Here is a 22237-nt window from a genome sequence, read left to right as displayed (position 1 = left end):
ACTTAAAAGTCGACAGTCCTAAATGTTCAAAGACGGAATACCTGGCAATGGTACGGTGGCAAAACTTGATGTTAATGCTTGCCGCAGGGTATCCAGGTGCTGCTGAAGGACAACGTTCCTGTTTCGTTCCTGCATCACATCAATCTCTAGCTTCTCGACCGCTGTTTTCATGCTCTCCACGTGTTTCTGTAAGGCTGCATTCCTTTCTTCATATTCTATATTGGACTTCCTCAGCTGCCGGAGCTCCCTTTCCCGAGCTGCAATTCAAGAATAACAAAGTGATTAAATTTTATATTTGGGGTGGGGGTTCAAACGACAATGTAGAAGAAAGAAATGAAAACAAGTGTTAAAATAAACAACAGTAATTATACCCTGAATTTAAATAGGCTGGGTGGTGTGGAAGAGTAGGGTTACAGGTGCACAGAACACAAAAAGCTAATTTAGTTCTAGACTTTGGGCGGGATTCCCCAGTTCCCCCGTGGCATGTTTCTCGGCGGCGCACAGTTCGCTGGCAGCGAGATTCTCTCTTCCCGCTGCTCGTCAATGGGAATTCCCATTGAAACCACCCCACGCTGCCGGGAAACCCGCAGGAGGGGGTTCGCTGCCAGCAGGAAAAAAGAATCCCAACGGCTGGAGAATTCCGGCCTGTAGCTCAGGAAATATGGAATATAAAAGCCAAGACATAATGATAAACCTATATAAAACCTGAATAGGACTTCAGTTGGAGTATTGAGAAGGATACTGAAATTTAGCAGGGTTCAATTCACATCAACTAAAATGCTGCTTAACAAGAGGAGAGATGCAAGGAGAAACTTGAAAAATTCTGTCCTTTCTCGAAAGAATGAGGCAATACAATAAAAATGTTTAAAATTATGAAAGATGGAATAGGGGTAGTTAGAAGGGGTCAAGATCCAAGATTAAATGTGAATTATTTAGAACAGGCAGCACAAGAACATCTGTGTACAGAGTTGTGAGGCTGTGGCATTCACTTCCAGGGTTGATGGTTGAAGCAGAAACTGAACTTTCAAGATTAGACTGGATAGGTTGATGAATGAATTGAAGGGATACTGTAGAACGGTGGGTAAATGTGACGAGGACTACTTGCTCACCGGCACAGATAAGTCTGGCCAAAATAAGCAGCTTCAATATTTTAGCTCTCGATTTATTTCGATGGGAAGCTTAGACGTTAATTTCCCCCTATAATTAAATGCCCTGCGCTATAATATTTATGTTGGCTCTTCCTACCTTTGCTGTGGTCTAAAAATTCCTCAGAGAAAATAGGAATATCCAACACAGATCGATCCTTCAGCTCGCCTTGCTTTTGTAAAAAAAAATGCAGAATCATCATCCATTTTCTATACATCTAGGAAAATCCACTGTTTCCCCCTCCTTTTGTACCTACGCATGTTACCAGGAGTCTCTCAGCGTAATCAGACAGAAACCAAATTAAACAACTTCCACAAAAACACATTGGAACAAGTTCCACAGGTACATTTTGTGAGACACGTTATTTTCTCTTCCCCTCACCTCTCTTTCCATGCCATGTGCTGGAATAGGAGGTTTGGCTGGAGATCTTCTTCCAGGCTCTGCTTATGTCAGTCAGTAAAAGGCTTCCAGGAAGCATGCAAGAGTGGCCTGCACACTGCTCAGGAAGTCATTGATATCCCATTTGCCACCCTCCCACGGCACAATTCAGCAATGCTGTGCCATTAACCCCAATGAGCTGCACATTGTTTTTCTCACAGTGCATCGCTCAGTGAAGATACATCTTGCTTTGTATCCCACAGACTATTTACAGAGCCAGAGGAGCACAGAGCATAAACTCTGCTTTATTGCAAAGATAAATCAATAATCTATTTGAAGGCAAAGAAAAGGAAGACTCGGGTTTGGCTAAAGAAAAAGATTGGTGCATTTTCACAGAATTGTTACATGCGTAGACGGAGGCCATTCGGCCAATCATATCTGCACTGGCTCTCCTGTGCCACTCCCCCGCCCCGTCTTCTCTCTGTACCCTGCACATTCTTCCTTTTCAGATAACAGTCTTAATTCCCTTTTCAAAGCCTCAACGGAACCTGCCACCACTACACTCTCAGGCAGTGCATTCCAGACCTTAATGCTCAGTGTGCAAGTTCTTCCTCATGCCACTTTCACGATTTGCCGATTACTTCAAATCTGTGCTCACTTATTCTAAACCTTTTCATGAGTGGGAAGTATCGCCCGGTCTACTCTGGCCAGACCCCTCGGGATTTTTTTGAATATCGCGATCAAATTTTCTTTCAGCCTTCTCTTCTCCAAGGAAAACAAATGTACACATGTTATTGTGATCTCTTGCACTTGCAAGCACTCATTGGTTTCAGGGTTGGTTATCAGAAGCAGTGTTGGTTTTGTAGGGACCCCTACATTTCATTAGACTAAATACTATCTACTTAATCTGGTGTCAAATTCACCTAGGTACGATTGTTGAGAGTCACATTTGTATCGTGTAGTATAAAAGTAGTTGACAAAATGGTCAGTAATCAGCAATCACGCCTGCACCAATGACCTATAATTGAATCTGTTCAGGACTGTGCATAATTGCACAGGATAATGTTTACTGATAAAGCTAGTCCTGGCCTAAGCGCAAAACACAAAAAACCCCAAAGTTTAATCCATGGCGAAAACGAGTGGAACCGTGTCACTCCACTTTGTTAATGGGCCAACATTCTACAATTTATTTCTGCAACATCAATTCTGGCAAACAACAGCATTCAATGAACTTCTGTCCAGAACATCATTTCAAGATGTCACCATAATGAACAAAAAGCAATTCCTATTTCGTGGAAATAGCACATCCCCCTGCGGAGATGCTGTCATTTCCAAGTTCGTGAAAGCCAACCTTGCAGTCCAGAGGGCTTTCTTTAAACTCTCTCTTGCTTCATTCTAGGAAATGCAGAGCCGACTTCTGATCCGTTGTGCAAACATTTTCTTTCCAATCAAGGAAAATTCAGTGGAATAAATGTCAGCCATGTCATTTGTTGACCTTAACCCCAATATAATTTGACTACAACTCTTTGTTTTTTTCTCAATTTGATTTCTATCTCCCTCACTCCCCATTCTTCATTCATTTTAAAATAAATTTAGAGTACCCAATTATTTTTTTCCAATTAAGGAGCAATTTAGCGTGGCCAATCCACCTACCCTGCACATCTTTGGGTTGTGGGGGTGAGACACACACAGACACGGGGAGAATTTGCAAACTCCACAAGGACAGTGACCCGGGGCCGGGATTGAACCCAGGTCCTCAGCGCTGTAGGCAGCGGTGCTAAGCACTAGGTCGCCATGCCGCCCTCTCCTCATTCTTCATTCGTCAGTCATGGCCGTGGCTGAGGGTGTTGCAGCATCCTCTGCTGCATGCACCTAGAGTGTAACATTTCACCAAATCCTACTGTGTGGAAGGCTTCAGTGGAAGGATCTTGCAGTTCACTGCGTCTGTCCCTGGGCTGTTACCAGGCTGTGTTTATGAGGACACTGCTAGAAATTTCCTAAAGGTAAGCTGACCCACAAAATAAACTGAAAAACATGAAATCCCATGTTTCGGATTTATTTCTCTACTTTAAATGCGAGGATCTTTCCTTTTCGATTTTAAAAAACTGAACCCACAATAACACCTATCGTCACTGCTCCCTGTTTGTTTTGGGGAAAAGGTGGCGTTTTCAACTATTCCACAATGGCCAATATCTTTCTTTACAAAATTGCAGAGTAACTGCATCTGATTTAAGAAACTAATATTTATGTCACACCAGTGCCTCATTCATAAGTGATTCTTCAGGTGTGGATATGGTGAAATGAGCAGTGTCACTATCACTTTGTGATTCATTCATGACTCAAGGCATCAAAGATTTTTTTAATGCTCACAATTCAAAAGGAACTTTAAAGATTATAATCTGGGTTTGAATTAGTACCATTGGTTAAACATGAGCAGGAAGAGGAGCGGCACCCTGACACAGTGGTTAGCATTGCTGCCTCACAGCGCCGGGGACCCAAGTTCAATTCCGTTTTTGGGTGACTGTGAGGGGTTTGCACATTCTCCCCGTGTCTGTGTGGGTTAACTCCCATTGTCCAAAGATGTGCAGGTTAGGTGGATTGGCCATGCTAAATTGCCCCTTAGTGTTCAAAAAAGATGTGTAGGTTAGGTTAAGGGATTATTGGGACAGGGGAGATGAGTGGGTTTGGGTGAAGTGCTCTTTCAGAGGGTCAGTGCTGCACTTTTGCACTGTAAGGATTCTATGATTCTTCTCGATGATTCTCAAAGGGGGATGTTCAAGGGGCTAGAGTCAGATGAGTGCAGAGTTCTGAGAGAATTGTAAGGTTGGGGGAGGTTACAAATGTAGGGAGGTGAAACATTTTAATTCAAGGTGTTAGTGGATCTCAGGTCAGCAAGCAGAATTGTGATGAGTGAACAGGACTTGGTGACAGTTCGGTTGTGGGCAGCAGTGATTATGATGCGCTTAGGTCTATGGAGAGTGAGGGGCCGCACGGTGGCGCAGTGGTTAGCACTGCTGTCTTGCGGCACCAAGGATCCAGGTTCGATCCTGGCCTGAGGTCACTGTCCGTGTGGAGTTTGCACATTCTGCCTGTGTCTGCGTGGGTCTCGCCCCCACAACCCAAAGGTGTGCAGGGTAGATGGATTGGCCACGCTAAATTGCCCCTTAATTGGAATTTAAAAATGTTTTAAAAAGTCTATGGTAGCACAGTGTTGGCACTGTTGCTTCGCAGCTTCAGCGACCCAGGTCAGATACCTGGTTTGGGTCACTGTCTGTGTGGAGTCTGCACGTTCCCCCCATGTCTGCGTGGGTTTCCTCCGGGTGCTCCAGGTTCCTCCCACAGTCCAAAGATGTGCCGGTTAGGTGGATTGCTAAATTGTTCAAAAAGGTTAGGTGGGGTTACTGAGTTACAGGGATAGGGTGGAGGTGTGGACTTGGGCGGGGTGCTCTTTCCAAGGGCTGGTGCAGATTCGATGGGCCGAATGGCCTCTTTCTGAACTGTAAAACCTATGATTCTATGGAGGGTGGAAGGTCTGTCTGCGCCATGAACGCACTGGGATAGTGGAGTCTGGGGGTGACCAACACATGAATGCAGGTTTCAGCGGCAGATGGAATGAGGTAGGGTTAGAAATGCAGTTTTAACTCTATCCTGATCATAACCATGGTGTCAGGAGCTCAGACATTTTCCACTAAGGAAAATAACTCTATGGAGATCCTATGTGTTTAAACGAGGTAGGGTTAGAAATGCAGTTTTAACTCTATCCTGATCATAACCATGGTGTCAGGAGCTCAGACATTTTCCACTAAGGAAAATAACTCTTATGGAGATCCTATGTGTTTAAACGGCGAGGACTCTGCCTAGTGCAACTCCCAACATAGAAGGCAGGGACTGATTCTCGGTTTTTAACTGGAGCAATGTGAGCAGCACTGTAATTGTCTTCAACATCCTGAACCAGGAAAATCCTGGGGCTGTTTAGCACAGGGCTAAATCGCTGGCTTTGAAAGCAGACCAAGGCAGGCCAGCAGCACGGTGGCCAGCAGCACGGTTCAATTCCCGTAACAGCCTCCCTGAACAGGCGTCGGAATGTGGCGACTAGGGGCTTTTCACAGTAACTTCATTTGAAGCCTACTTGTGACAATAAGCGATTTTCATTCATTTAATTTCAAATCAACACGGGCTTCCTGCATCTGATTGGAATCCAAGTTAGAAAGAACACAGAGTTGTATGTCAGATGAGAGAAGGGTTGTTCCTTGCTATATTAACTCCACAGATATATTAACCCATTTGCACTTGTCCCCTGACCTCGTGAATGAAGAATGGTCAATTGGGGTCGGTACTGGGAGACAGCTGCTGCCTATAGAACTGTAGTCCAGTGACTTCAGTAAAAGAAGCCAAAAAAACTGGTGGCGTGGTCAATTGTAAATTGCCGACCTCCCCAGTGGTGGCTATTCTGCTTGGAGATGTGAAAATGTACAGATTTGATTGAGGTGTTCAAAATTATGAGGGATGTGCACAGAGTAGCTAAGGAGAAACTGCTCTCATCAGTGGAAAGATTAAGAACCAGAGGGTGCCTATTTAAGGCGATTGGCCAAAAGCTGCAGCCATGACGTGAAGAATAACCTTCTACCCGGTGTGCGGTTGGGGATCTGGGATGTGCTGCCTGTGAGTATGGTGGAGGCAGATTCAATCGAGCCCTTCAAGAGAATTGGACAGTTATCTGAAGAAAGATTTGCAGGGAAAAGGCAGGGTTGTGGGACAGAGAGCCGGCAAGGACACAACAGTGCTCTAACCATTCTACAATTCTATTGCGTTCAATAACAATAAAGGCAATTCAATTTTCCAGGTGTATTTTTAAATATATTCACCATTTCTTAACTCTTGTGCTGGTAAAAGTAATAAATGGCAGTCCTACCTCGGCAACAGGAATGTTATTAGCTCGGGATCCTTCATCTAAAGGACAGAGGAGATAGAAGAAAAAATGATAAAATGCCATTTGTGTTAGTACTCAGAGGAATCAACCCATTGACAATATGAGACCTTAATCTTAGTTTGGTATTTGGTTTAAATCAGAGGACAAGACAAATAAATGCATTTTTCTTTTGGTTAATTTTATCCTTCTCTCCTGAACACAGATATTGTTGGTTCTCTGAACCCGATCTTTATATCCTGGGATGCAGCCAATTGAGGAAGAGTTGTGCCTGAAGTTGCCTTTACTCGTCTCATGTGAAGTTGCCTATGAGTTGCACAGCGGTCTGGGGGGACACACACACCGGAATTTCGGGTTTTTACAGGATTCAGCTGTACCCGGAATTAAACCACTGACAGCCCTTCAGTGAGCAACAAGCTTCCCTACTTTTACCTTGACTAAGCCCCTTTATGTGTCGTTTGTCATCTGCTTTCTGGCTGAACCGTTTGTAAGCCTCGGTTTGTTGGTATTGCTCCAGCTCCTTCATGTAGCGCTCTTTGTCTCTCTCCGCCTCATCTAAATAATGCTGGATAGACAGAACAGACTGATTATGACACACAAAGGGTTTATCGGGATGGGATGTATTTGGAATTTACACTGTTGGGAGCCAAGCAGAGAACACTAGACTGATCATATATTCACCTAGATAGCAACTAACATACAACTACCGCAGGCAGACAAATTGAGTATTCACACAGTGATGAAGAATATATGCACACAGTGCTCTCACAGTGATCTCTGCTTGGTTCGTGCATGATTTCTACAAGAGTGTGAAAAATCATAATGAACCATATAAATTCCCCAGTCACTTTCATTACTGTAGACATCTTTATTGCTAAATGCAAGCGGACAGGCCACCTTGATGGTACAACGTGCCCTTGTACCAACACATAACCTGCTACAGATCGATTATTCCCAAAAGGAGGCATTTATTTAATTCCAACCACTGCAAAGTACAAGCCATTCCCCGCCTTGCTCTCATTCTTCACCGCCCTTGAAGTTCTCAAAACCCCATCATCTAACTGAAGCTTTCCAATTTATCTTTTTTTTTTAAATAATCTTTATTGTTACAAGTAGGCATATATTAACACTGCAATGAAGTTACTGTGAAAAGCCCCTAGTCGCCACACTCCGGTGCCTGTTCGAGTACACAGAGGGAGAATTCAGAATGTCCAATTCACCTAACAAGCACGTCTTTCGGTACTTGTGGGAGGAAACCGGAGCGCCCAGAGGAAACCCACGCAGACACGGGGAGAACGTGCAGACTCCGCACAGACAGTGACCCAAGCAGAGAATCGAACCTGGGACCCTGGAACTGTGCAGCAACAGTATTGCACACTGTGTTACCGTGCCGCCATTATCTCCTCATCTCGATGCGGCCCCCAAATAGGGGCCTCAGTTCAGTACTCACGGCCCTCAAAAGTTTTGTTTTCGGTGGGTGGGTGAGTGGGGAATTTTAGCTCTACTGCATAAACGTTAGACTGGTTTACAATGAGAGTTTACCATGTGGACCTGGAGACCTGTGGCACAGCATACCAATGGGCTACATCTTCAGGCCACCCATCCCACATGTTCATGAAAGCTCTGTGGGCCACGTCATGTTAAAGCTCTGCTGCTACAGATAAATATTACAAGATTGTATCCACGGTCAGATGAGGTTTGCAGTTGTGGGAATTAAGTTGTGCCCAACATTAGATACAAGCGTTGTTCAACTCCGTACCTGCTTATCATCTGCAGGGAGTTTACTCCACTCATTCCCTAACATTCTGGTGATTTCGGAAAAGGGAACATCAGGCCGCTGTGCTCGAAGCTGCTCCCGACGTTCATTGAGGAATCTCACATAGCCAGTCAGTGGAGCTTTAGGCGCATTGCTGTCCTTGGTTGCTTTTTTCCTTTTCCTTCCTTTGGGCCAGCCCCCTTTCTTGCCAGTTTTCTGCTCAACAACACAAAGACAGCCTGCTTTACGATGTCAAAGAGACTGAATGGCGGCAGAAGGCACTTTAAACAAAATCCCCGTTGTAGTGAAAGTTCCCAACATCATACAACACATTGCAAGCAGTAGCTCGATACCTGAGCCCCATCAAACAAACAAACCAACCCATGTGCATCTCAGACTAGGATTTGTCCTTCACCAGCTGGATCACCTCCATTTTCATTCACTTATCCAGCTTGCCATTTCACGCAAAATGGCAACTTAACTTATTTCAAGTCCAATCTACTGTGACCACAGAAAGATTACCGAAGCTGGAATGAATCAAACTAACCCAGTATTCAAAGATGCTCATTTATTTATTGGAGCAAACATTTCAGTCTTTGCTGTCACAAAGCTCCATTGCCCAGCTCCCTTTCTGGGCAACTATGTTTTTAAAAATAAAAATAGAGTACCCAATTATATATTGTTTTCCAATTAAGGGGCAATTTAGCATGGCCAATCCACCTAACCTGCACAATATTGGGTTGTGGGGGTAAAACCCACGCAGACATGGGGAGAATGTGCAAACTCCACACGGACAGTGACTCAGGGCCGGGTTTCGAACCCGGGTCCTCAGCGCCGCAGTCCCAGTGCTAACCACTGTGACACATGCCGCCCCTCTTTCTGAGCAACTAAAGGGCAGGTGGAAGAATTGAACACATACAGGTATCCTGCTAAAGGCACTGCCAAGACCAAGTCATAGAATGAAGAACGTCACAAATTCAATTCCCAGTTTGTGCTGAGTTAGCTGATCTTAGCCGAGTTACGACAGATAACCTGGGCAGTCTGAGGAAGGCAGGAGGTAAGGGAACTAGAGTTCCCATTGCTAATCGCTTTGTCCCAACCATTCTCAAAATGCTGAGTGAGAAGGATATTTGGCTCAGGTGTAGTATCGCCCACTGTTCAATCACATGCCATTTACACTGCTATGGAGAAAATGGCAACTGGGCAATGCCCTGGAAGCCAGCTGTGGTACTTGAAAGAATAGAAATAATTGCAATATTTAACGTTTTGCTAGATAGTGACTGCATTACAAGCTTTATGTACAGTTTTGGTAAATAACCTCAAACTATGAGCAAAATATAATTTCACAGGCATTTTACTACACTCCCCACAGAGAGGAGGATCGACTCCTACTGAAGGTCCAAATTGTGCTTGATTCACTTTTGCACCCTTTTCTGAAATGGTATTTAGAATTTTCCCAATTTCACTTCAACCACAGAGCTGTCGATCATGTTACACATAAAAATGTTGGGAGGCTGCAAATATATTATGTCTGTAACACATACAAGAAAGATAAGCAGGCTGAAAATCATGAGGTCACCAATGTGATTTTAAACACAAAGGCGTGCACTGTACTGAACAACAAAAGACTTACAGTGTGCAATACTTCAAATGCTCATCACTGCTCCATCCTGCTGAATCGACTGCATTGAACACACAGTGAATTAATGTGACTCTTTTCCGGTGTGAATTCTGTGTTCATCAATGTAAAGGACATCAATGCTGGGGAACAGAACCATTTCAGGCACAAAGTGCCAACCTTTGAGTACTCACAGGTCAGGTAAGGCAGTGAGGTGATGGTACCAATGTGTCATTTTTGTCTCCAGCAAACAGCTTTTGGCCACTCTGACCGAGAAAATGTTAATTTCCTGCCAAGCCAGGGAGTGTTTTGCGCCGTTAGCATGACAGGGACTAACTCTCACAGCTGGGAGACAAAGACTTTCATCTCGATTTCATCTGAGTTCGATTTCAACATTGATCTCAATGACCAGCTCCCCAGTGTTCCAGCTATTATCCAGGCCCCAAGTAATTCATTTGAGTCACAGGGTCAATGAGCTCTCCACTTGGCTGAGCCGCTGGCAATTCACTGATTTAGAGAGGGAAATAATCTGAAGGTAAATCCATCAGTAGTACTCCTAGCCGTCAACATAAGAGTTAGTTAACCCATATGGAAATAGTGCAGAGATACAAGTGATCAGGAGAAAAGCTAGCTCCCCTTATTACAGGGCAAATGTGCCACTTGGCAGTGAGCCACACAGTCCAGAGGATGCTGGTCCAATTCCTGTCTGTGAGGAAGTTGATCTCAGCTAAGGCAGCAGCTGAAGAGCCATAACTGGCCTCAGGTTCACCGAGCTAAATTAGATTTTTTATTAAATAGCCCTGGTGCCCCATGGAGTCATTCCAGAAGAGAACAATAGAAAATGTGGGAAATAGATTTCTTTAAACATCGAACTGGATTTAAACAATTTTTGCTCAAATAATCCTTATTATTGCTCTGGGTAGGGCGGTGTGTGGCGCAGTGGATAGCACTGGGACTGCGGCGCTGAGGACCTGGGTTCGAATCCCGGCCCTGGGTCACTGTCCGTGTGGAGTTTGCGTTTTCTCCCCTTGTCTGTGTGGGTTTCACCCCTACAACCCAAAGATGTGCAGGTTAGGTGGGTTGGCCACGCTAAATTGCCCCTTAATTGAAAACAAAAAGAATTCAGTACTCTGAATTTTTTTTTTTTTAAATCCTTTGCGGAAAAGTTACAATTTTACAGAATTAAATCCAGTTCGATGTTTAAAGAAATCTATTTCCCACATCTAGCTTCAACCTTCATGAATCAAAAAGATGAATCTTTGCAGGGTAAAATGTACAAGTAGTTGGTAAATGGCTGATCTAATAATGAAGTGCACTGAAGCAATGGAAGTCCATTTCATTCCTACGTTTGTGTTGAATTGACTGATTTCAGCCAGAGCAATAGTACGGATGTTCCTCCCAGTCATAGTGTAGCCAAGTAACAGAAGGAAAACAAACAGTCCGCCTGGATTCCTGTACCCAATCACTGTCCAGTCACTCCTGATGGGGGAATGTCCACATATAGGTGCCAGGTCACGACTGAAATATGCAACTTGGGTGAGGTACAGAAGGAACTGCTACTGTCATGGTAACCAAAAAGTACCCAGTTCATTTTTCCAATTAAGGGGCAATTTAGCATGGCCAGTCCACCTACCATGCACATCTTTGGGTTGTGGGGGTGAGAACCATGCAGACATGGGGAGAATGTGCAAACTCCACATGGACAGTGATTCGGGGCCGGGATTGAACCTGGATCCTCGGCGGCGTGAGGCTGCAGTGCCACCGTGTCACCCTGGTTACCATAATCTAAGTACGAAACAGAATTTTGTGGAGGGGATCAAAGTGAAGATCTTAGGGCCCAGATATATACTTTTTTCTTCCCTTTGGTTAACACTGCTACCTCACAATGCCGAGGACCCGGGTTCAATCCTGACCCCAGGTCACTACACCTCTCTGCTTCTCTATCTTACTTTCCTCCTTTTAAGACACTCCTTAAAAGGACTTCCGGTGGGGTGGGCGAGCAGGGCGGCCGCAAAAAAAAAGAGCTCCCGCCGGTGGCCGCGATTTCGGGAAAATCCCTGAGACCCCACGCACTCCCCGACTATCGTCGGCCTTTGGGGCCGCCACGAGCAGCCAGCGGGGCCGGTTTAAAAGCCGGCGAAGAACACCGCGCGGGTGTCGGGCGGCGGAGGCTGAGGGGCCGGGCCCGGCAGGTCGGAGCTGCGGGGGCGGAGCTACGAGGAGGCCGTGGCGGCAGGCCCGAGCGCCATGTAGGGAGACTGCTCCACGTCGGATGGCTTCCACCAAGGAAGAAGAAGGTTGAAGCCTGGTCCCAGGTGAATGTAGAGGAGAAAGAAAGAAGATTTATGGAAGTTTGGTAAAAGTTTTTTTTTTCTCAAAAAAGAAGAATGTCAGATTGATGAAGGGCAAGAGGGTGAAGGGGGAGAGAGGAGAAAGGAAAAAAGATAAAAAACAATAAGCCGCTAAAAGATGCGAAAAGCAGCGTCAAAAAAAGGAGGAAACGCGGGTTCGCCGCCGAAGGAGAAGACGAGCAAAAGCAAAAGTGGTGACAGGATGGCGGAAGCCGAACTGCAAGGCGGGACCGCACTACTTACGGTGGAGAAGATGACCGAGGTGATGGTGGTGGAGCTGGAAAAATGTTTGGTGAGGCACATGGAGATCATGAGGAAAGAGATGGTGGTCGTGGTGAGGTCATTGTTGGAGGAGGCAATCGGCCCGATCAGGGTGGAGGTGGCAAAGGCATTAGCCGAGGTGAGAGAGCAGGGCAAGAAGATGAAGGAGGTGGAGGAGGCCGTGACACGACACAGCGACCAGGTCACCTCGATGGGGGACGAGCTGCGGAGGTTGGTGAAGGTTAACAGAGGGCTCCGAGCAAAGCTGGAAGACTTGGAAAACAGCTCAAGGCGGCACAATTTGAGAATTGTGGGCTTGCCCGAAGGGACAGAGGGCCCAAGGCCAACACAATACTTTGCTAAGAAGTTGGCGGAGCTGATGGGGGAGGGTGAGAACCCCACCCTGTACGAGCTAGACCGAGCTCATCGGTCATTAAGGCTGAAGCCCAAAGTGAACGAGCCGCCAAGGGCAGTAATTATCTGCTTCCATAAGTTTTGCGTGAAGGAGAAAGTATTAAGCTGGGCGAAGCAGAAGCGTGAGGTGCTGTGGGATTGTACTGCGGTTCGGATCTACCAGGACTGGACGGTGGAGTTGGCAAAAAGACGAGCGGCGTTTGGCCGAGTGAAGGCGGCTTTGTACAAGAAGGGGGTGCGATTTGGTGTGGTGTACCCGGCGAAGTTGAGAGTAACATATAAAGCCAAAGACTTTTATTTTGAGACAGCGGAGGCGGCTGATGCGTTCGTGAGGGCAGAAGGCTTGGGACAGACGTGAAGAGCGGAACTGGAAGACTGTGGACTGTGTTTGAGCGGCTGGAAAATGTACAAATGTTACAACTTTCTTTTTACTGATTTGTATTGAAATTTGAAATTTACTTCTCTTTGCATTGTTACAGAGTTCAAGTTAATGGCGTTCTGTGTTGCGACAGTTAAATGTTATGTTAGTGAATTGTAGGGGTTGGATTGGTGGGTTTGTTTTGGTGTTTCTTTCTCTGGGACTGGGCGGAAGGGGGCGAGAGGTATTGGCGGGGGGGAGCCATCCGCACTAGCTAACTAGAGTCAGTTAGTGAACGGGGGTGAGGTGAGAGGAGGACTGCGGACGTTGGAGCCTGGATAGCAGGCTTCAATGGGCCTACAAGGTGAGCAAGAGGGGGTGGAGGGAGGGATGTTGGGGGATGTTTTTGTAGGGGGGGTTCTTGGGAGGGGGGGGGAAGGGGTTCGATGTTAACAATGGACAGGGGTGGGTCAGGCTTATGGGGCAGGGCCCGGTGGTATGGTGATGGTGGATAAGAAAGGTGGGGGGTGGGGGGGGTGAGGTGAGAGACCCCCAGTAAGGATAATCACGTGGAACGTAAGAGGGCTAGGAGGTCCGGTCAAGAGGTCAAGGGTGCCTGCACGTCTTAAAAGTTTGAAAGCCGATGTAGCAATGCTGCAGGAGACTCACTTGAGGGTGAAGGACCAGGTGAGACTTAAAAAGGGCTGGGTTAGCCAAGTGTTTCACTCCGGATTTGATGGAAGGGCTCGAGGGGTAGCGGTGCTGGTTAGCAAAAGGGTACGCTTCCAGATGGAGAAGGTGGTGGCAGATCAGGGGGGTAGATATGTGATTGTGACAGGGGCATTGGAGGGGAGATTAGTGGCGCTGTTAAGTGTATACGGTCCCAATTGGGACGATGTGGGATTCGCAAGGAAGGTGTTTGGGGCTATTCCCGACTTGGATACACATGAGCTGATTGTGGGGGGGGGGGGACTGGAACCTGGTGCAGGAGCCAAGGTTGGACAGATCACGGCCACGCTCGCTGGTCCCATCAGGGGGGGGGCGAAGGCGCTGGCTGGGCTAATGGTGGAAATGGGAGGGGTGGACCCTTGGAGGTTCCTGCACCCAAGGGAACGGGAGTATTCGTTTTTCTCAGCGGTCCATAAGGTATGCTCGCGGATCAACTTTTTTGTGGTGGGGAAGGCTTTGCTGGCTGGAGTCAAGGGGTCGGAATACTCTGCAATTGCAGTGTCAGATCACGCTCCACATTGGGTGGATATGGTGCTAGAGAAGGGGGCAGCGCACAGACCGGGGTGGAAACTGGATGTGGGGCTTTTGGGGAACCAAGTATTCTGTGAGAAAATTGAAAACGTAATTAAGGAATATGTAGGTTTCAATTGTACGGGTGAGGTGTCGAAGGCAGTCGTCTGGGAGGCTCTAAAGGCGGTTGTGAGAGGTGAGGTAATTTTGTTTAAGGCTAGGGTAGATAAGGAGGAGAGGTTGGAGCGGCAGAGGGTAATAGATGAGATGTTGGAGGTAGATAGGAGGTATGCAGAGGATGGGGACCCGGCGAAGCTGGAAAAGAGGAAGGAACTACAGGCGAGCTTCGACCGACTGTACACCGGGAAGGCGGTGCGCCAACTGAGACGAGCAAAGGGTATGTTAGCAGGTCAGCTCCGGAGGGAGGCAGCGGCAAGGGAAATTCTTCAGGTGAAGGATAGGGCAGGGAAGTTGGTGGTGGCCCCAGTGCTGATTAACAAGGTTTTTGAGGAGTTTTATGAGAGGTTGTACAAGTCAGAGCCACTCGGAGGAGACCGTGAGATGCAGGAATTTCTCGATGGGTTGGAGTACCCGAGGCTAGGGGAGGGGGACAGGGCTACATTAGAAGGAGCAATAGTGGAGCAGGAGATAAAGGATGTGATTGGGAGGATGCAGTCGGGGAAGGTGGCAGGGCCGGATGGGTTTCCGGTGGAATATTATAAAAAATTTAAGGATAGGTTGGCACCCCTGATGGTGGGGATGTTTGAGGAGGCGATAGGGAAGGGGGTGTTGCCGCAAACCTTGGGGCAGGCATCGATTTCCCTGTTACTAAAAAAAGATAAGGATCCGACGGAGTGTGGGTCGTATCGGCCCATATCACTTCTGAATGTGGCCGTAAAAGTGTTGGTGAAGGTACTGGCAGGTAGGCTGGAGGAGTGCCTTCCGAAGGTAATAGGGGAGGATCAGACGGGGTTTGTGAAAGGGAGGCAGCTGTTTTCGAACATTAGGAGGGTTTTGAACGTTGTTATGGCACCGGCGGAAAGAAAGGAAACAGAGGTAGTTGTGGCATTGGACGCCGAGAAGGCGTTTGATCGGGTAGAATGGGGGTACCTGATGGCAGTGCTGGAGCGGTTTGGGATTGAACCAAGGTTTGTGAACTGGGTAAAGCTATTATATAAGGAGCCAAAGGCGAGTGTCCGCACAAATAATATCAGTTTGAGATACTTTTCTCTCCACCGTGGGACGAGACAGGGATGTCCTATGTCCCCCCTGCTGTTTGCACTTGCGATTGAGCCGCTGGCCATCGCATTGAGAAGTTCGGGAGCATGGAAAGGAATAGTGGGGGGGGGGGGATAGAGCATAGGGTGTCCTTATATGCCGACGACTTGCTGCTGTATGTGTCAGAGCCGAGTGCGTCGATAGGAGGAATATTGGAGCTACTGCGGGTATTTGGGTCTTTCTCGGGGTACAAGTTGAACCTGGACAAGAGTGAGTACTTTGTGGTGTCTCGGCCGGGGGTGGGGGCAGGGGTGGGGGGGCTGCTATTCCATAGAGCAGGGACTCACTGTAGGTACCTGGGGGTGCAGGTTGCCCGGGAGTGGGGGAGGCTTCGCAGGTACAACATCACTAGTATGGTGGCGAGAGTGAAAGCCGATCTGGCAAGGTGGGACGGCCTTCCTGTCACTGGCAGGTCGGGTACATGCGGTTAAAATTAATGTGTTGCCGCGATTCCTGTTTATTTTTCAATGCCTACCGATTTTCCTGCCAAAGTCTTTTTTCAGGGAGATTGAGGGAAGGATTACCTCAATCATATGGGGAGGGAAGGTGGCCAGAGTGAGAAAGGTGCTGCTACAGAGGAGAAGGCAGGCAGGAGGTTTGGGTCTCCCAAACTTGTTGTACTACTACTGGGCGGCGAATGTGGAGAAAGTGGGGAGCTGGGTCAGAGGGGTGGATTCTCAGTGGGTCAGAATGGAGGAGAGTTTGTGCAGGGGGTCGGGGCTGAAGGCACTTGCAACAGCGCCGCTCCCGATAGCTCCGGGGAAATATTCAGGGAGTCCGGTAATAATAGCTTCATTGAAAATCTGGAGGCAGTTCCGCCAATACTTCGGGTTGGGTTTAGGGTCAAGGGAAATGCCGATTCGGGGGAACCACAGATTTGAGCCAGGGAGGTGGGATGGAAGTTTTCGGAAATGGGAAGTGAAGGGGATTAAGACGCTAAAAGATTTGTTTCTTCGGGGTCGGTTTGCAGGATTGAGGGAGCTGGAAGCGAAGTATGGGCTAGAGCAGGGAGAAGTGTTTAGGTACATGCAGGTTCGGGATTTTGCCAGGAAGGAGATACAGAGCTTCCCAGAGGAACCGGCCTCCACATTGCTGGAGGAGGTGTTGACGACAAGGGGACTGGAGAAGGGGGCAGTGTCAGCGGTGTACGGAGCTCTTTTGGAAGAGGATAAGGCACCACTGGAAGGGATCAAAGCAAAGTGGGAGGAAGAGCTGGGAGAGGTTATAGAGGAGAGGGTCTGGTGTGAGGTGCTCCGGAGAGTGAATGCCTCCACCTCATGTGCGAGGTTGGGGCTGATACAGCTGAAGGTGGTCTATAGAGCGCACCTCACGAGGGCGAGGATGAGCCAATTTTTTGAAGGAGTAGAGGATGCGTATGAGCGTTGCGGGGCGGGAGGGCCCGCGAATCACGTTCATATGTTTTGGTACTGTCCAAAGCTAGGGGAGTACTGGAAGGAAGTGTTTAGGGTAATTTCCAAGGTGGTGTGTGTGAAACTGGACCCAGGTCCCCAGGAGGCCATATTCGGGGTGTCGGACCAGCCAGGGTTGGAAACGCGAGCGGAGGCAGATAGCATAGCCTTCGCCTCGTTGATCGCCCGAAGGCGGATCCTGCTGGGATGGAGAGCAGCCTCTCCACCCAGTGCCCTGGCGTGGCGGGGGGACCTGTTGGAATACTTGACCCTTGAGAAGGTTAAGTTCGAACTGAGGGGAAGCTCGGAGGGGTTCTACAAGTCATGGGCACTATTTATTATGCACTTTCAAGAACTGGATAACATCGAACATTAGTTGGGGGTGTGGGTGGGGGGGGGGGGGGGGGGGGCTGTGTAGATTAAGGGTGACTATGGGTAATCCCTGATTCCTTTGTGTCATTTGTTTATGTAAACATGTGGGCTGAGGTTTGGGGGTTGGTGGGCGGATGGGATCGTTGTTATTATGGGGATTGACATATCTTGCTGATTAATGTTTATTGTTGATGGGTGTAAATGTGGGAGAAAATGTGAAAAAGGAGAATTAAATTAAAAAAAAATAAAGACACTCCTTAAAATATATATATATATTTTAAATAAATTTAGAGTACCCAATCATTTTTTCTTTCCAACAAAGGGGCAATTTAGCGTGACCAGTCCACCTACCCTGCACATCTTTGGGTTTTGTGGGTGAAACCCACAGAGAGACGGGGAGAATGTGCAAACTCCACACAGACAGTGGCCCGGGGCCAGGATCGAACCTGGGTCCTCAGCGCCGTTAGGCTACCGTGCCACCCCTGCACTCACCAAGCTGTTTATTTTCATAATAGCTCAACCTTATTTGAAATCCAGAATATGCTGTGCCAACCCTTTGCATTTCCGAAATCTGCTCATCAGCCCCTCGAGTGAGAGAAAAAAAATGGAAGTGTGCCCCCCCCCACACCGAAAAGGTTGGACAAGCCTGAGTTAGGGCTCTTTGATCTTTTTCCACATGTCTCCAACCTGTCCCTTCCTTATTACTTTTATTTCCATTTCATGTTCACCTTTTTCAATTTTTTAATTCAATTCTATTAAATGGCACCCAAATTAATTGCCACAGAAATGTGAATTTTTTTTTTGCAAGGAAAAAAATTAATAGGGTTATTTGTGCTGGAGGAAACAATACTTTTACTGTGCTGTTTAGGGGATGAACACAGATGGTTTTCACACTCACCTCCTCCTCACTTCTTTGCTCATTGCTGTCTACTGCCTGAGGGGACTCATTTTGTAATAACTGCACCTGCGACAGATCCTCCACAAACTCTGGATTGTTCAGGGACTGAGACACCCCTGAACTGTACGAGCCTTCTGGGCCTGAAAAACTGCATTAGAAAGGAAAAGGGTTTAAAGTCTGCTGTACGAAGGAGGTCAGAGTGCAGTGCACCAATGTCACAAGGTCCATTTAATGTATTAACACAAATATGCTGCAGCAAAACCAAAACTTTACTTCAGTCAAAGTGCTTCTCATGCAATACTCTTACTTGCCCAACTCAAATCGTTCCCACCAGCACCGCCAGTGAGAGAGTTCTGTAACCACCATGACATCAGCCTGGTATTATATACCTCACATGCTTCCAGGCATAATCCACAATTCCGGAAGGACAAAATCTATAATTGCACTGCTGGGTGCTCTTTGCAGTCCACAGTGATATAGCACAAACTATTCACACACCCACCAGTATCCTTCACTGAAAAAGACAAACACCAATGGGAAAAAAAAAAAGTTTTGCTGTGAAAATTTCAGAAACTCAATTGCCCTTCACTGAAATCTGATGACCACACTTACTGTGTGTGACTCAAAACACACAAGCCTGTCTTTTAGTGAGGTCTGTGAAGTTCAATGATGATCATGAATTTACTGTAGCAAATATCGAGGCAGTGGTTCCACTGTGTTTCATTAGCATTTTCATAGGTCAACTTCTTCCGCACAAGTAGAAATTGATAGGTTTCTTGAGCGCATTTCAGACAGGCGACTTTCCTGGCAGCACAGAGCAGTGGAGAATCAACAGAAAGTGCTACAAGTCTCTTAATTCAACTGTATAACACAAAAGTGAAGCAGCACCATTGGTTGCAAGTCAGTCATTGGTAGTGGTGATGGCGAGAGCAATTCAAACTGATGAACTGCAGAGAGTCATAGAGGTCTACAGCATTGCAGGTGCACATCTAAATACTTGTGTCACACAGTAGAGAATATACATGTAACTCCAAATCTTTCTACAGTGTATTCATTCATTAAGTCCAGTGACTGTTCTGATTCTAAAGTACTTCTCAACCATTTTCCCCATTTGGACATGCAATCCTAAAGTACGAATTCAGGTTAAATGAGGCAACGGGCATCAGTCTTGTTATAACCTGCCTGCTTACCATTGGCTGGGAACTAATGACAATCCCACAATCCTGTGGGAGTATGAGCTTCCCAATGAGGGGGTCAGAGAAATCATTAGCAGTCTCCCTGTATAAATAAAGCTGGCCAGTTTGGAACTAGCAGGAAGGAGTAAGCAGCAAGTGAGGTTGCTGCTGGTATGTATATATATGTTATTGTAAATGAATGTTATTTCTTGTATCCTTGAAACTCGTGCTGGATTCTTCGTGGCCCTCACAAAACTGGCGACGAGGATGGGATGTTATAACCTGCCTGCTTACCATTGGCTGGGGACTAATGACAATCCCACAATCCTGTGGGAGTATGAGCTTCCCCAATGAGGGGGTCAGAGAAATCATTAGCAGTCTCCCTGTATAAATAAAGCTGGCCAGTTTGGAACTAGCAGGAAGGAGTAAGCAGCAAGTGAGGTTGCTGCTGTTACGTATATATATGTTATTGTAAATAAATGTTATTTCTTGTATCCTTGAAACGCGTGCTGGATTCTTCGTGGCCCTCACAAAAAGTCTGTACAATCCATCCCTTACAATATGGTTGCTCACATTCTGAATACTGATGTATAGGGGGCGGCATGTGGCACAGTGGTTAGCACTGGGACTGCGGCGCTGAGGACCCGGGTTCGAATCCCGGCTCTGGGTCACTGTCCGTGTGGAGTTTGTATATTCTCCCCATTACTGCGTGGGTTTCACCCCCACAACCCAAAGATGTGCAGGTTAGGTGGATTGGCCACGCTAAATTGCCCCTTAATTGAAAAAAAAATAATTGGGTACTCTAAATTTTTTAAAAAATGAATACTGATGTTTAAAAATGCTCGTTTGTGTGTCTGGGTGTATTGTTTTCACTGGGTTTCAATAAAAAAGAGTCTTTGGTCCTGACTGAGTTAATCAGAAGCTGAGGCCACTTCAGCATCTTCAATGATCAAAATACATCGTTTAACACAACTTGGTACAATCAGAAATGCAGAATAAAAAGTGAGGCATCAAACTTTTGGCAAAAACATCAACACATGGAAAATGTCACAGAATAAGGTTGCTTTTGTAGAAATAGGTTAAATTAAAAAGTGAGAACACATGGCATCATTCCAAGCTAGCATCTTTTACAGCAATTACTGCCTAGTTATATAACAGTACTGACACTATGATACAGTCCCCTGGGATATGGAAGATTTTTTAAAAGTCTACTGCTGCGGATTTGTTATCCTGCCTCTGAATGTAAGCTGTTGTGTAGATGTTGAGCAAGGACAGGATTAATCTTTTGTGATGTGCCCACCTTTCAATGGCCCACTAATGCTGTTTGTCTCCTGAAGGATGGCCAATTGGGTGAGGCTCTGATGGTGGAAAGTACCTGTGAAGTCATATTTCGTGGCTCTAAGGAAGAGGGCCTGGATGCACTGGTGTGGTGGGAGGGGAGGCGGGGTATGCATGTGTGTTGCAGCAGAGAGAAGCTTTCTGTACAACCTATCTGGTGGTATACCATTTTCCCTGCCCCCAAATCCCTTCTTCTCAAAATAAATTCTAGTTAGTTTTCTTCCTCATTGTTCCAAAGACATTGCAACTTTTAACTGGGGTACAGTTCCATTGACAGAAGGCACACACTAACACAGCTCTTAAGTCTTTATTATTGCTCTGTGAGCCTGTCAGTAGCCGTCAGGAGGCTATGGGGAGCAGCCTTCCTCAAGGCGAACCACTGGATATTGAGGGGATTTTTCTGTCCTCTGTTACCCGTAGCGCTGGTCTAGTGTAGGCAACAGCTAACTCAAAGACTTGAAGCCAAGGTGTGCAAACTTCCACAGTTCACTCCTGCCAACGCATATACTGCACGTGATCATAGACAATGTGGACAGGTTAATCGATCTTGCTAACGTCCGTTGGACTATACTGCAACAACAGTCGCTACATACAGGGGAACAAGTGCTTACCCAATTACCTTCCAGACTCTGGTATCCTCTCATGTGCAAATTAATTAAATACAGTGCAATATTGTGCGCCTTTTGGCAAGAATGTATCTGACATACCCTGCATCGACTGTCAGATCTGCACTCTCCTTTGATACATCATCATCAGCAAAAAGGGGAGGTAATGCTGTGTTCGACATGAGTCCATCCATCATTCTAATAAGAAAAGATTATGTTTTAGTTTATTCTTTAAAAAAAAGGACATTCATTCATTCACGACTGCCCTTGAGAATTAATCATTTTATACATCGTTTCAATAGTTCATGATTCTCTTAAGTTAAAATAAAATATTGCTTCAAATGCAATAATAGTTTGGTTGGAGTTATTGAGCCATTCAAAGGGCCTTAAGGATCAATGAAAGGTTTTAATCTATGTTTCATCACTTCTGTCATCACAACACGGCTTGTTTGTCGTCTTCAGTTAAAAATCAGAAAGACAGAGTCCTGTATGAATAAAATGCTGTAACTGTGCCAATATCATCTGACTCAATCTACCCATCTAAATTACTAACTGACAGTTCTGGATCAAACATTTTGACTGCTTAGGGATTTGTAACTAATCGCACGACCTTCAGTGAATATTTATTAGTGTTACAAATGAGAGATACATTTTATAAATGGCGAGCCTCAAAAGGGTGTTTCATCCGTTTGTTCATTCTTTATTCTGAAACTC

The 22237-nt window shown here is 46.4% G+C and overlaps 1 protein-coding gene across 2 annotated transcripts in view; it reads right to left on the bottom strand.

The window, feature by feature from the left end:
• The window catches only part of hmg20a (high mobility group 20A), an 82233-nt gene that overhangs the window by 5670 nt on the left and 54326 nt on the right, over window positions 1-22237 (bottom strand). For both annotated transcript variants that reach the window (XM_072492777.1, XM_072492778.1), the window contains 7 exons: window positions 21626-21721; window positions 18406-18553; window positions 8211-8423; window positions 6884-7016; window positions 6437-6474; window positions 1246-1318; window positions 42-257 (listed from right to left, as the gene is read on the bottom strand). In XM_072492777.1, coding sequence (XP_072348878.1) covers window positions 42-257; window positions 1246-1318; window positions 6437-6474; window positions 6884-7016; window positions 8211-8423; window positions 18406-18553; window positions 21626-21720 — 916 coding nt within the window. In that variant the 5' untranslated portion in view covers window position 21721. The remainder of the gene's footprint in view (window positions 1-41; window positions 258-1245; window positions 1319-6436; window positions 6475-6883; window positions 7017-8210; window positions 8424-18405; window positions 18554-21625; window positions 21722-22237) is intronic.

The sequence above is a fragment of the Scyliorhinus torazame genome, chromosome 30 (genome assembly GCF_047496885.1).
Source record: "Scyliorhinus torazame isolate Kashiwa2021f chromosome 30, sScyTor2.1, whole genome shotgun sequence".
In the NCBI taxonomy this organism is placed as follows: domain Eukaryota; kingdom Metazoa; phylum Chordata; class Chondrichthyes; order Carcharhiniformes; family Scyliorhinidae; genus Scyliorhinus; species Scyliorhinus torazame.
The sequence above is the reverse complement of the archived record's forward strand: the minus strand, read 5'-3'. Positions and strand labels throughout refer to the sequence as shown.